Raw genomic sequence first — 16089 nt, 5'->3', positions numbered from 1 at the left:
TTTCAAGAGATGTGGAAGGAAAGTTTTAGTACAGAGAGTTTGTCAGTTTTGGTGTAAATTTAAAGTTTAAACGATTTTTAAAGTAAGTTCTTCGTAGAAAACTTTAAATTTTGTTGGTGATATTGGGTACTTTTTTTTCAAGATTGTTTCAAATAATTTTGAAAGAGAATTTTTTGGCAAAAAAAATTAACACAGTTAAGGTAAATTTTTGGGACCATTACGGGATTATTTCCAAAGATGTGAAGAGCAAAAAATGTTTAAGACTTTTACGGTACTATTTCCAGAAATTGAAAAAAAAAAAATTTTATTACAAAGATTTTCAAAGTCGTTTAAGGTATTTTTTCGGGGTTGTTTCAAGAGATTTTTAGTACAAAAATTTGGCGCTATTTCAGCAGTTATGAGATTTGTTTCAGGATTATTTCAACAGCTCATGAAAGCGATTTTTTGGTACAAAAAATCAGCAACACTAAGTTCGAGGTATATATATATTTTGAGGCATTATGTATAAAATAGTTAAGTGGAAATATTTTAGTTCAATCGCTACAATTCAAGTTGAAAAGATTTGATAGCATGCTTGAAGAAAGATAATTATGTGAGTCTTTTCAGCTAACTAGATGGATCCACACATAAAATGTTTCCACCACTAGTCATTGATCGGGTAGTTTGAGAAAAAAAAAATGTAGTACTAAATTTTTAGTACAAAAGTCACTTAGTTTTTATACTAGTACCATAGAATAAAATAAAAAAAATATGAAATACGAAATTTTGCTGCACAAATTTACTTCGTTTCTGTGTAAGTACTCATGTTTAAGTGCAAGTCACTTATTTTTTGTGCTAGTAAAAAAATTTTTAAATAATTTTTGTTTAACTTTTAGGTTATTTTTATTCTTTAGGATTTAGTACAAACCTTTTATCAATATAAATATGCAATGTTTCCAAAATCATATGAAATGATGGGCATTTCTGGCTTCGGGTACATTGAGAAAAAAGGCTTTAGTACTAAAGTTTTAGTACATAATCACATATTTTTTATTGATATATAATAATTGTTTAGTATTTGGGTGTAGTAAAATGGTTTTGCGTTAGTACTAAATTTTTATTTCTAAACCGACTCGATTTTCGCCAGGTGCTTAATTTTTAGACCAACATTAACTTAGTTTTTATGTTTCTTTAATACAAACCAATTACCACACAGGCTTTGGGCACACACGTCGATTTTTAAGAACTTTGGTTAGATGTTGTTTTGTACAAAGGAAAGAGTTGTTTAAATTTTTATTTTCAAAATTTCATATTTTCAAATTGATTTGAAGTTTGAAATACAAAGCTTTCTTAACTGACATCTACACATGTTTTTGGAATGGAATTTATCACTCATTTTTAAGATGGCTTTCGAAGAAAATATCTTAACTTAGATTTCACTTTAAAAAATTAGTACTAAATTTTTAGTACATAGGCTTTAATAGTTTATTCAATGCATTTTTAAATTTCTAATTTAGTACCTAATATTTTGTCACACAAAATGTTCGCTTAACAACTTTAGTACAAACGTGTACGGCCCATCAGCGGCGATGAGAGCTGAGAGTACGCTTTTATTGGGCACACTATAAAATACGTCAAAAACCGCATTGCTTTAATTAAATTCAAATGCAAAGCATATTTCTATACATTTTCATATGGTTATTGCCTATTGTTCTTCTTATAATTTTGTTGTTGTTTTATTCAACAACAAATTCCCCTGCTAAGTGCATATTATTCTCTGCTCTGTGGCCTACAGACTTTGCCAACGAAACTTTTCTGCTCAGCCAATTTAGCACGTTTTCAAGCATTAAATAACTTTACCGCCTAATCTTTTAACAACATCTAGAAGCGAAATGTATATGCATACATACATACATATAAAGTCTGTATTTCTTCACACATACATACAAACTTATCATCTCTCTTCTTGCAGTCATCGAGATTTGAAACCCGAAAATTTGCTATTAGATGAAAAGAACAACATCAAAATTGCCGATTTTGGTATGGCCTCACTGCAACCAGCTGGTTCAATGTTAGAAACCTCATGTGGATCACCGCATTATGCATGTCCAGAGGTCATAAGGGTAAGTGTTCTATATATAAGTTAAACATGCAGATGTGTAAATGTAAGTGCTCAGAAAATACGTTGATTGTTCTTCGCTCGATAAGCAAAGCTCTGTCTTGCTTTAGTGATAGTGTCCATGATTGTGATGGTGATGACGACGCTGATGATTATGATGACAAAGTCCATCGTTTTAGTCAGCGCCAGTACTTTAGTGTTTGTATTATTTATGTGCTGAGATTAAAGCACACAGATTAATAACAACTTTCATAATACAAGCTGCTCGACTAGCAGTCCAGCAGAATTACGAATATTCACACACACACAGCTACTTGCTTTCATACGTTTGTATATATTCATATGACACTATTACCGCATAAGCTTACCACTTTTGGCAATAGCTGCAGGCAGACTAAGCAACTATGGGGACATGCTATGTCAAATTGCACATATTGCGCTATGTCAATTTAACAGAAGTAGAGGCCCTACATATGTATGTTTATCCATCCTTCTGAGACTATGCAAACAGCAGTTTCAGGAAGCACTTAAAGAGGGTGTAGAAAAGAGGAGGGTGGCGGAATATACCAAATTCTAGAAATATATATGAATAAAACTTGGGCAACTCAAATAAGTTGAGGCTAGAGAGGAAGTGGAGGTTTCCCATAACATCTTATTATAGGCGCTATTGACTGCATATGACCGAGTTTGGCTCCTAAGAAAATTCTAGGGCAAAGCAAAATTGACAAGATCGAGTAAGGAGGTGATTCTTCTTTGAAGGTAGATAAAAGCGATATTAAAGCTGGAAAAAGTAGCAGAAAACGGAACGTTCTGGGACGAGTATAAGTCTCTGCTCAAGATCCATAAACGTAAGATCCGCTGGAAATCAAGGGTTTAATTTACATCGAGAGCTCCTGCGAAACAGCATTAGTCTCATGCTGAGGTATATCAACTTCCTAAGATGTAATATGCGAACAAAGAGGGAAATAGAACAGAGGCGCTTCCCGAAGCACATTTTCTATTGGCAGATGATTTAGTAGACAAAACTAAGCCTCCGACAACGGGGTGGATAGTTGTTTGGATCTTGATATTAAGATCGAAGACGATGTAGACTTTCCCCTACCCCAGCGGGTTAGGGGGTCAGAATATTCCCGCGGTAGGTATGTCTGTCGTAAGAGGCGACTAAAATACCAGATTCAAGGGGCTGTGTAGCGCAACCCTTCAGGTTGCCAGCGCAATATATAGCTTCTCCAAACCCAATTGTCAACCTCACCTATCCGCGGCGAATCCTGGTTCACTAACAGACGAGGTTCGGGCGACCCCAAGCTCCTCATGGAACTTGGGGGTGGGGAGGGAGGGAATGACCTGAAGGTTTAATGTGGCCACATAAATCGTTCCCGAAATGGTCGGGCTAGCACCTTAATGGTGCTGTGGTACCGGAGCGTACCGGATCTGTATCTGGCAAAGGACCATTACATCGATAACACTCCCCAAAGCCTTCGGGGAGCAACCTTATCGTTACAACAACAACAACAACAAGACTTTCCCCTTAGTTTAATAATCAAGAATTAATACTACGTTCCTTGCTATGCTACGACTGTCGAGTAGAACGCTAGTGGAATAGTTAAATAGCTGAAGATAATTTGCTCTTGAGGAGCTGATCCAAGTGGAAAAAGTGGAGAAATCAGTCTTGGTAAGGTGTCTCAAAGACTGCAAGCCTATTGGCTTAACGAGCTGCTTAAACCTAAGAAAGGGTATGAGATTTGAATATAAATTCAAGCATGGACGAAAAACTATTCTACTCAACACTGGTTTTCTTAGCTGTCATATACAGTGAATTTTCAACTGCTCGCAACGTTACATTTAAAGATAACCTATTAACCAGTGCTTTTAAACTGTCTGTCATCGCGTGTTAGATTCCAGTGCTTTTGAAATTGTCATACAAAACAATCAAGGATGCTCCCTGTCCACCTACACGCATTTAATATGATGAACGCCGAATTAGGGATGAAAACTTATTGATAAACTCACATTCAGTAGCTTATGATCCCATGGCGAGGGTCACCCCAACCCTTAATTATATAAATGAGCTATTATATCTTGATTCGCCATGCCCTGAACCAGATAAAGATACTAGGCGTACAACCGGGTCCAGATCGGCAGTGGTTTCCTCTCCTTGCCTTTTGGTAAATTGTGGATACACCTTTTTAGCCAAGTGTAGCGCACTTTCATAAGCTAGTGCGGGAACAAACTCAGAGCATGGGAAGTATATATTTATGGTAGATCCGAAAATTTGTTTACGGCTTTAACAGCCGCAGAGCTCTATACAGTCTTTTTATTCCGTTACACTTTTTGCTTGGTCAGCGGCAAGCGTCTAAGACAAACTTGAATTTGATTCGCTTTCAAATGGAAAATAATATCAATTCTCTTTAATTCTACTGATATTATAGCACATCACTTTGAAACTGCAGTAGTATTTGGGTATAACTAAGTAAGATTCAAAATCTGTAGATCTCACAAGAAGTTTCATTCGCAGTGAAAGTTTTATTTGACTTGAAAAAGGTTTCAACTGATTTGAAAAAAGTTTCTTGTAAATTTCAAAAAGTAAAACTCAATTAGAAAAGAAGCTTAATTTGATTTGAACAAGTTTCATTTTAATGAAAAAAGGTTTCATTTGATTTGAAAGAAGTTTAACTGGATTTGAAAAAAAGTTTAATTTGATTAGAAAAAAGTTTCAACTGGTTTGAAAAAAGTTTCATTGGAATTGAAAACAATTTGATTTGATTTGAAAAAAGTTTAATTTGAAAAAAAAAAAATAATAATTTTACTTGAAAAATGCTTTAATTTAATTTGAAAAAAGTTTAATTTGATTTAAAAAAGGTTAATTTAATTTAAAAAAAGTTTAATTTTACTTGAAAAACTTTCATTTTATTTGGAAAAAAAAAAAATTGATTTGATTTGAAAAAGTTAAAATTTATTTGAAAAAAAGGTACATTTGATTAGAAAAAGTTTAATTTAATTTGAATAAAGTGCCATGTGAGTTGAAATAAGTTTCATATGATTTGAGAAAAGTTTCACTTAAATTGATAAAAGTCCCATTAGATTTTTAAATAAGTTTAATTTGACTTTAAAAAGTTTCACTTAAATTGATAAAAAAAAGTCCCATTAGATTTTAAAATAAGTTTAATTTGACTTTAAAAAAGTTTTATTTGATTTGAAAAAAGTTTAATTTGATTTGAAAACTTTCATTTTATTTGAAAAAAAAAAAAAATAGATTTGATTTGTAAAAAGTTTAAATTTATTTGAAAAAAGTTTAAATTTATTTGAAAAAAGTTTAATTTAATTTGAAAAATTGTCATTTGATTTGAAAAAAGTTTAATATAATTTGAAAAAAGTGTAATTTGAGTTGCAAAAAATGTCTTTGAGAGGTTTAAATTGACTTAAAGAACTTTCATTTGAATTAAAAACAGCCCCATTTTATCTGAAAAAAAGTTTAATTTGGTTTGAAAAAAGTTTCATTTTACTTGAAAAAAAGTTTAATTTGATTTGACAAAAAATTCATTTGATTTGAAAAAATATCATTTAAGGTGAAAATGCTATAAAATAGTAAGTCGATTTATCATGGAATCACTCATTTATTAACTACTTTTGTATGCATAAGCAAAGTATGCAAATACGTACTTTAGTCGATGCGGCGCGCTGAGCGTTCAGCAATTGTGATGAGCGGGCAAGGACAAGTGGCTGGAGCCATTGCAGCATGCCAAATGAGAGGAAAAGTGTCTTGCCTATCTACAGATTATTACATATGTTAGTGTGTATATGTGTTCATATTTCGTGTGAATTTTTTCTACTCTGCCGATGGCATCACTATTAAAGCTCACAATCTAATTCCGGTGATGATATTGCCTATGTCCTAGGGCTGCCTCCTCCATCATCCGCGCTATAGGCAAGTATAGTCAACACTTAAATTCACCTAAATACTATTTGCTGGACTAGTTAGAGTGAGATGATGTTGCTATTCGTGTTGTTAATTAATTAATTAACTCGCTGATGGGAAATTAAATTGTTACGGATATTATGAAAATATCCGATTATTTTGTGAGTAAATGAAATAGGGGATGGTTTTTGCAAACCATGGGAGGTTTAGAAGATTGATCTGAAAATACAAGTTTTGCTAGGTTAATCCATTAAAAAAGTGTTATATAAATTTACACGAGAGTTACGCCTTATATTTTTCGATCTTTAAAGAAAATAAGTTAAAATTTGTCTTGATCTCATCGATCCTTTCAGATTGTCTCATCTTCCAATTTTTTTTCTTTAAATACTAAGACGTATGAAGCTTAAAAGTTCTACTTAAGGTCAATGGAATCTGTATTCAGAGAAATGTTTCCTAACAGAAACATCTTCAAGACCACACTGAAAGAAATAGTGCTAGTAAAATCAACAAACCGGTTCTGTTGTTCTTGATTTAACGGAGATTCGGTGAAATTGATCGAATTATGGTTAATTCGACCAAGTTCTTTGTCAAGCGAACAAATTAGTTTAGTCACTTCAACAGAAGAGAAATTATCGTTCTTAAGTTAACAAAACTCTGTAAAATTGTCAGATTCCTAATCAATCTAACTGATTTTGTCGTTAACACAACTGATCTCACTGGTCATTTCAACAGCGATCAACAGTCAATACATGAGCCAATTTCAAACAGAATTTTACTCTCACTGCGCTCTCTACTTTGTACTTATGTATGCTGCGTACTATATGTATGCAAATACTTACGTATGTATATGGCGGCCGCCGTGGTGTGATAGTAGCGTGCTCCGCCTACCACACCGAAGACCCTGAGTTCACACCCCGAGCAAAGGAACATAAAAAGTTTAGAAATATGGTTTGTCAATTAGAAGAAAATTTTCCTAAGCGGGGTCGCTCCTCGGCACTGTTCGGCAAGCACTCCGAGTGTATTTCTGCCATGAAGAGATCTCAGTGAAAACTCATCTACCTTGCAAATGCCGCAACATAGGTACTTTCGTACAAAGCTGTCGCAACAACTTTTTTTGTTCATTTGACTACTAAAACGGTCAATTACGAATCAAAGATTTGTGCGCAGTTGGTTCAACATCTTGTTGCGATGGATAAAAAATGACAGAAATTTCGGTTAAATTGACCCGTATTTCGGTTAATTTTACCAGTCTTTTTCTTTCAGTGCACCATCTCTCCTGGATATGAACTTTCTTGCTATGAGCTTTAACAATGCGCATGTAGACAGTGACCCTATCAAATTGACCAACAAACCTGAAAAGTGTAGTTTAGCATAGCTATTTAGCTGTTTAGTATAGCTGTCATAAGAGGCTACTCAAATCCATAGACCGCATAGTTTGAGTGAAAACAAAAAGTGTTTCCGCCGCAGTCGGGCTAGTACAGCAGTGTATTGGACTCAACTCGTCAAAGAACTACACATATCCGTAACCCACCCTAAAGCATCGGGGATGGTTTCTGCGGTTAAAACAACAACAACTTCATACTAATCTATTTTTACTAATTCCTATGAAGCACCTCGCAACGTTTGAGTTATCTCTTCACACTGGGAAAGATTTCGCAAAAGTGATTATTGGCACTGCATCCTGAATATTGTAAAGATAGATCCTAGAGCTGTTTATTCGGTTGTTAATCCGATAGAAGGATCACTGGTGCGCCAAGACTTCATGCAAGACGCTTTGCTTTACTCCAAAAGAGCCTTCAACAATAATAGCTTTAGTCAAAGTCTTACAAGCATTGTTAATCGGTTCAAATCGGCTTATAATCATCAATAATCTACTAACTAGTAGGACTGGCACAACGAAAAAGTGGGCGGTTGAGCTGAGAAAGAGTAAACAGCAAGGAGGTGGATGTAAGAGTTGTCAAGAGGTGATCTAGGCTAACAGGGCGAAACCTTTGAACACTGCGGAATTTTTTCCAGGCATACTTGGATATAATAACCAATGGAGGTCTTAGTCCTGTGAACCAGCTAGGGTCTTAAGTAAAATGGAGCGAGTCCTCTATGAGACAAAGGTACCATTAATCACTTCACACTGCATCGTGTTATCTTCTACTGTTACTGAACAGTGAGTAAATCTGACCAACTTCTTACAAGAAGGAAGGAGCTAGCCAACATTTAGCTTACTTATTTGTTACAACACTTCTCACGCAGAGGTCAGTTGTATTTATGAGTTTTATATCTAGTAGATGCCGGAAAGGGTATTGGAACTCAGCTGGCCACTGTTAGTGGGCACCTCTCGAAAAGTAGATCGTGGCAGCTAAGTATGTGCTAAGCAGCTGTCAAAATTGTTTTCCCAGTCGTGGATCTGAGACTTTCAGTTGAACTTGGTTCGGGCTCCCATTGGGTAGCGCTCTGTTAATACTCCAATACCGATGCACAAATAAGCCTTTAGTTGGATCGAGAAGCCATCTGTTACAAAGCATAGATAAAAGGCTGGATGATTCCACCTCATCGTCCTCCATACAGCTAACACAGTTGGGTTCTCATTGGGTGGCACCCTATTAACACTCCAATGCCGCTGCACAAATGAGCCCTTAGCACTTACATGACTCGAGGATTCATCTGTTCATCCGGTTCTCCTATTCCTGCTCCTGCAAAGACAGACATGAAGTTGAATTCGATCCGAATGCTGTTCGTAATTCAGGAGCTTATAAAACACGTTTTCCATCTTCAGTCTCAATATATAGTTCTTTTTAATAAAACTGATGTCACCTTTTAGTCTTACATCGCTTTCATAGTCTGGCTAGTGGAGACATTTACTTTCTCGTTCTCTCTTCTCGCTCCTCAATTGGACTGGAATCTTTCTCTCTTTTAAGTTCATAGTGTACTTCTTTTCCCTCTCTTACTTATGAACCGCTTTCATAGCCTGGCTGTGCAAGAAATTTCTCCTCACGAATCTTCTCACTATCTCACCTGAAGTGCAAACAATCCATCTCTCCATCATTTTTATAGCGAACATGCAAATTTTATAGCCGTCACACATACAAGCATATGTAATTTGATTTTTATCGACCTCATCTCTAATTCTGGCTATTGCTTTCAAAATTTGAATAATTCGTTATCGGAAAGTTCATAAATCTTTTATAAATGCCAAAAATATGCGGAATGAAATTGAAAAAACATGAAGTAGACACAAACAAGATATTAAAGTTTATTTTTTATTTTTGGAGAATAAAATATAAAAATTTGCATTGCAAAAATATGCGATATCAAAAACGGATCAACAAAACTCAGGAGCGAACAGTTGTTCAACAAAAACCCTGCAAACAGATGTTGCAAATGTTTCAGACATAGCGGTAAATCGAAAACAAGTTATAAAGGAATTTTTGATGAAGGGCATACAAGTACAACTAAGTAGGTGCACCCGAAACCACGAGCACTGTCAGGCGTTGATGGCGAGCGGGGGTTGATGGGCGAGATGACATTCGCATTACTGAAATTTAGTACGCAACTTTGAGTTCGCGTACACGCATGAATGTAAAAACAAAAAATTTATAAAATCACAAATATTTACAAAAGACACGCAGGAAGGATGTGTGGAAGGAAGTCAAGTACATTCGCTATAAACGAACGACGGCATGCATTGCTGACATTGATGTGTACCGGCAAAATGCCAAACAGAGAGGATGTAAGTAAAGCATAGCCATTGAGATGGGGAGGGAGCGAGGACTAAGCGCCATCTTTCATATGCAGATCTCAAGCATTGTATGTCCCCATACACACACATATACATGCGCGCAAGTATACTTATTACTACCGACATGTATATATGTACAACTACTCATGCATGCCGGCTAAGCAAGCAGGTCATTTTAGCTGGAGGGCAATAAGGCTACAGGCTATATACAATAACAATATGAACAATAGCAACACATTTTTGTACCAATTTGATGGCATGCGAATGACAAGTTTAAGCCATAGTTGTGTTGTTGCCAAGTTTTGTGTGTTGTTTCGCTTGTAAAATATTACGTATGATTGCCCAGCGTGCCTAATAAGTCTATAAGATGTTTTAGAGCAGTACTGAAGATTGAATGAAACGTTTTTAGAAATATTATTAAATTTAACTCTAAAATGAAAGCTACTCAAAGCAATAACTAGCCCATCGAATTCTGAAATATTTAAGAATAAAGTTTTACAATTTTTTACATTACGCTCATCAATGCTTCGAACTAATGCGCATTCAGTAATATAGCGGAAAGACGTATTATGGTGTGCGTAGTAAATCAACTACCTTTCATTCCGCGCAACAATGGCCAGCTACTAATGAAGAAATAAATTTTCATTTTCACGATGTATAATGCACGATGTAAACGCTTTTAGAACGAGAAAAATACAAGTTTAAAACACCGGAAATAGCACACGAAAAACCAACGACCAAAATGATCTTGTATAAAGATTGTTGCCACCAGCGAAGACAAAATAGAAATAAGAGATTAAATATTTGCAGAAAAAACAGACTTATATGGAAAGTGAGAGTGCGGAAATGTCAAAATTGATAATTGTCAGACGTGACAAAGAACCTCAACGGAGAGCACCCTGAAATGTCAAAATTGACAAATGTCAAAAGTGACAAATAAATTCAACAGAGAGCACGTGGAAATGTCAAAATTGACAAATATAAAAAATGCCAATGAAAAATGTAACCTGCACAATACTCCTAACAACAGATCATTGTCAGCCTGTGAAAATGATTGGAAAGCAAACGATAAATAGGAATATACGAACAAGCGGTCGAATGGTTCATATAGTGAGCCGAAATTGTTCTAATAACAAGTACTAAATATGTGTCGAAAAGTGGTCATTATTCATACAAACATAAACAACAATTTTAGTCATTAACTAACGGACTGCGGCTGATAGACTTAGTTAGTATCCTAAACATGGTATTATCTAACTCCAGTTGAAACATTAAACACCCATGAGCTACATGAATGTTACCCGATCTCAAAATATACGCTACATATCGCGCATGTTGCGACGGAGTAACGGCATTACTACAGTGTTTTAAATGTGCTCATGATTCGAGGCCCCGACATCGAATTACCTCGCCGGGCGGACTGTGTAAGCAATAGGAGCATATGTCCAGAGCACTTCGTACAGCAATCCAGGATAAGCTGTCTTGCAGAGTAGCGTTAAGTTTGAATGTAAGGAGAAGTGTATGTATAGACTACTCTAAGTTAAATAGAGAAGTTAGGCGTCTTTTCAGAAACAAATTGTATATGCTGAAAGGCATGAGTGAGCAGAGTTTAAGCTAAAAACCGAAATGAACAGTGCCCGAATATACTTAAAGTAAACAAGAATGAGACAAAAATTATAATCTTTGCCCTATTAAGCGGGAACGACAATGAAGCACCCAGCTTAAATAAAGCCCACAATTGAAGACATTGAAATTAACATTCATTGTCCCGACTAAGGCGAGATAGAATATAGTCGGAGGAGTTCATTCCCTTTGCCCAATTCAACCTGTAAACTACGCTAAAAATCACACATTAAGCCATATGAATATATCAAATAAATATAAGGCCCTTTCAAGCCTATTGCGCGAAAGATAAAAGCCCCGACTGATTGGGTCTTTTCAGTCTGAATACATAAAAGGAAAATCTGTCATTAACCGGATTATTGATGAGTCAAGTTTTGTGAAAATCTCAGGAAAAAGAATTTGCACATATCACTACTTCGATTATGTTAAAGCCGACTTCCTCGAGCCATTTGAAACAAAACGTTTCACCCACTATAATTTTTTATTTATTTTTTTTTTTATGGCGAGAGTCATTCCGATAGATTGTGTCGAGGACTGTGATGCAAAAGACTTATGCAAAGAACTGGTTCTTATTTTAAATATGAGATCAGAAGTACATCAGCGCCCTTAGGATGCTCAACCTCTTTAGATACCTTCGAAGGCTGTATTTGAACAATAAAATCTCTGTTACGCAGAATCAAACACATCCCCAATTATGAGGTTCACCTAGCGCTTAATGTAAGTGACGATATTATTGGATACTACTTTTTGACTTAAGAAAAAGAGGTTTAGATTTATCTTTGTAAACGGCCGCAACTTTTTTCTTTGTGATAATGCCAATATGCTCTTTGACGTGACGTGACGTCACATAATCAAAAAATCATCCGCGTGATTTTCTTGGAAAATATCATTGCTCGGTGATTTCATTTCATATTAGAAAATCTTGTTTGTTGGGTTAACTTTTGAGCAAATTAGTACATAACCGTACATAACAGTACCGTATATGTATGTGTTCCTTAAGAGAGTATGTTTAGTATGACAACGACAGGACAAATCGGCAACAAGCAAGTGACATTCTTGGCCAATGTAAGGCAACAAAGTGAACGCAGCATAATGAAGAGAAAGGGTAGCCAGTAACAAGCTGCAATGTATGTTTTTGCAAAGTAGAGAACATCAGAAGCATTTTTGTATAAAACATATTTGCAATCAACAAAAATCGTAACACTGGCTCACATGTAAATGCACAAACATACATATTCACAGTAAAATACGAGGTAAGAAGGTTTTGATATAATTTCTTCATAAAGTGGTACACTTCAGGAAAATTGAGTTAAAAAATGGGTACTTTGCTGAAAATGTCATACATACTGATGAATATTTACGGTCAGGAAAAAATCAGTTATTAAGCAAAAACAAATTTTTTAGCTTGACCTATTTATGGAGTGAGGTGGGGTAACTTAAACAATTTCTTTTTATGTTAGTCGTGGTTCATGACAAACTCGGGATCGCTTGCTGTAAAATTGCTCTCTATTAACTATTTGAACTGCTTAAAATATATTGTAATAAGGTGGCGCCCGAGCAGGTTTTTTGGGAGCTCGGATTACTAATTGATCCATTAAGTTAAAAATCGCATTTTAGGTTTCTCAATTTTTTAAATTAATACTGTAAGTAGCAATCCTAGTCAGTGAAAGAAGTTCCTGCTCAGGTGCCAGTTTATAAAGAGTATTTTAGAAAAAGTAAGTACAGAACTGAAGGCGAAATAATTTCTATCATCAAAAAAATTTATGGTTTCTTACACCTTGACAACGGCGTCCCTTTTTTGCTAATAGCGAAAATTATTGTCAGTGATAAAAGATATGAGGAACGAATTTTGCCCACGAAAACTTCTTGGAGTAGGTGATTGGAAGGCTAGTCTTCTCTCGCCGAACAAAGATCACGCTTTTAAAGTCCCGAATCCCAAACGCCTTGATAGTAGAGGTCCTTCCTGTGAAACCAGAGGAAAGTATCGAAACAAGTTTCAAGATGAGCCACAGTAGCTTTACGCTGATACGAATATATTAATTATATTGTGGCGAATATTAGTATTTTTAACATCACTATATGTGACCCGGCCTATGACTCAAAAAAGAAATTGCGAGAAACAGTTTTAAAGATAAACAATGCATTTCTTCAGTTTCTTAGTAGTTTTCTTTTTTTCTTGAGTCATGAGCTACCTTTTCATAGGGCGGGTCACATATTGTGAGTAACTAAACACAACGACAGTAAGCCATTTGCACACATGCATAGAAGGCAACAAAGAATATTTCACAAGGTAGGCCTGTCGTAAGAGGCGACTAAAATACCAGATTCAAGGGGCTGTGTAGCACTACCCTTCAGGTTGCTAGTGGAATTTATATGTAGCTTCTCCAAGCCCAATTGTCTACCTCACCTATTTCGCGGCGAATCCTGTTTCACTAACAGACGAGGCTCTGTGGTGTGGGGAGGGAGGAATGGCCTGAAGGTTTAATGTGGCCACATAAATCGTTCCCGAGATGGTCGGGCTAGCCCTTAATGGTGATGTGTTACCGGAGCGTACGGGATCTGTATCCGGCAAAGGACCGTCACATCGATAACACTCCCCAAAGCCTTCGGGGAGCAACCTTATCGCTACAACAACAACAACATGAATATTTTACACTCATAACGAGCAGCTTGAAGCGAAGAGATTATTTCACATACACATATGTAGTAAGCTGATATGAGTGAAGAAAAAAGAGAAACAATCACACATCACGTTATCAACAGCTAAGAGCAGAAGCTATTTCTTGCACATACACACGCATATAGCTAGAAGTAAAAATAAACTACAGATATACATGTATATAGCTAAATAATCAAGTATGAGATACAACTATTCCAGAAGGCATGTATAGTGTTAACTACTTTGTACTCTTTACTTTAATTTTTAAAATAATTTTAATTGAGTTTTCGTGTTAACTTAAAATTTTGAATAACTTCAAAAAAAGAAAATTCTAATTAGTTTGAAAATATCTAAACTCAAAAATAAACAAAAATAAATTTTATATTACAAACAAAAATAAAAGTTTTTTAAAATATCAACTTGAATGTTGATATATTGGCGATCCTACCAACGATCCTGCGCAAATATTTTATTTCATTAATGACTGTAATGATTACGAAAATTGGGAGTAAATATAGTGTTAACTACTTTGTACTCTTTACTTTAATTTTTAAAATAATTTTAATTGAGTTTTCGTGTTAACTTAAAATTTTGAATAACTTCAAAAAAAGAAAATTCTAATTAGTTTGAAAATATCTAAACTCAAAAATAAACAAAAATAAATTTTATATTACAAACAAAAATAAAAGTTTTTTAAAATATCAACTTGAATGTTGATATAGCATGTTCGTGAAAAGTCTAGGCCTCAGGAGAAATAGATAAACGAGGCTAACTGAGAGGCCTCAGGAGAAATAGATAAACGAGGCTAACTGAGAGTACAAAATCAGCGCGGTGCAAGCGATAATCTCAGTTTGATTAAACATGCTATGAGTGAAGTACGCGATAATTGTAACTGTGAAATCCTACTCCCAAAGTAGTCTAAATAAACAACGTTTTGATATACTAAATATTTGAGTTAACAGAAGCTGAAAATAGAATTGCACAATTTTCGCTACAATACAAATATTTTGACTTTGTATAGCTCCGATGATGTTAAGGCCATACTTTTTTCCAATGTGTTATGTTTCTTTTCTATTCTTTCCATGGATTTGAAATTCCAATCAGTATATCTGAAGCGGTTTCACGATTAAACTACTAGACCGATTTCCCGAAAATTATGTACCCTTATTTTTAGTAGCGCAGAAAGTGATATTTTGGACATGCTATTTCAATGTCTTATATTGTTTATGAGATATTGACACAAATTGGCATATATATCGCTAAACTTTATACAATATGGACATCAAATACATGTATAAATTAAAAAAAAAATTGCAAACCTTTGTAAGTGCAGAATACGCAAAACTGCGATATCTCAAAAAGTTTTGGAGATATGGATTAATAAGGGGATTCAGTTGAAGGCAATGATCGATATGTACAATGTGTCTATGAAATCGATATCTGATAAAGATCTCGGAGACATCGCCAAAAGTGCGAAGATGGAGAGGCCTAAAATATAGAAATCCGGAGAGGCCCAAACGAGGCTAGTTAATGAGTTATACAGCAAGCTGAGTCTCAGCTTTGAATTTCTCACCTGCGTTATGCCATATTGGAGATATCGACCAAAATATTGACTCACATTGGCCCTAAATCGGTTTACACAACTTGGGTACGATACGAAAGCAGATAATGACATCTGCAATGATTGTTACCTCTGGCAAACCGCCACTCACATAGATCCAAAATTGTATCTTATAATATGGTCATCAAAAAATCTTGTTTTCTTAAGAATTTCCGGAGATACCGCCCAAAATGTTAGCCCAACTGCAAGATATCTCAAATAGTTTTGGAGATATGGACCAACAAGGGGACCCAAGTTTGGTTGTACAATATGTTTATCAAGTCTGTATTTGATATTGGTTGCGGAGATATTGCCGGAATTACAGAGGCGGGGAGAAATCCATTAGCGCATATGCGTGCCAAACGAGGTTCGAAGATGAGTTCTAGAGTAAGCTGTGCCTAACTTTTGAGTATCTCAACCGATTTATGAAATATTTGCCGAAATATGGACCCAGATTGAT

At 35.3% G+C, this 16089-nt stretch overlaps 1 protein-coding gene and 1 long non-coding RNA gene across 7 annotated transcripts in view; one reads left to right on the top strand and one right to left on the bottom strand.

Annotated features, from left to right (window-relative positions):
• Positions 1 to 16089, bottom strand: part of LOC137252482 (uncharacterized) — a 613814-nt gene that overhangs the window by 224881 nt on the left and 372844 nt on the right. The window lies entirely within an intron of this gene.
• Positions 1 to 16089, top strand: part of sff (sugar-free frosting) — a 122571-nt gene that overhangs the window by 85435 nt on the left and 21047 nt on the right. For all 6 annotated transcript variants that reach the window (XM_067788243.1, XM_067788246.1, XM_067788245.1 and 3 more), the window contains one exon: positions 1952 to 2102. In XM_067788243.1, the coding sequence (XP_067644344.1) occupies positions 1952 to 2102 (151 nt within the window). The remainder of the gene's footprint in view (positions 1 to 1951; positions 2103 to 16089) is intronic.

The sequence above is a fragment of the Eurosta solidaginis genome, chromosome 5, assembly GCF_040869045.1.
Source record: "Eurosta solidaginis isolate ZX-2024a chromosome 5, ASM4086904v1, whole genome shotgun sequence".
Lineage (NCBI taxonomy): Eukaryota > Metazoa > Arthropoda > Insecta > Diptera > Tephritidae > Eurosta > Eurosta solidaginis.
This window is presented reverse-complemented; position numbering and strand designations above follow the sequence as displayed.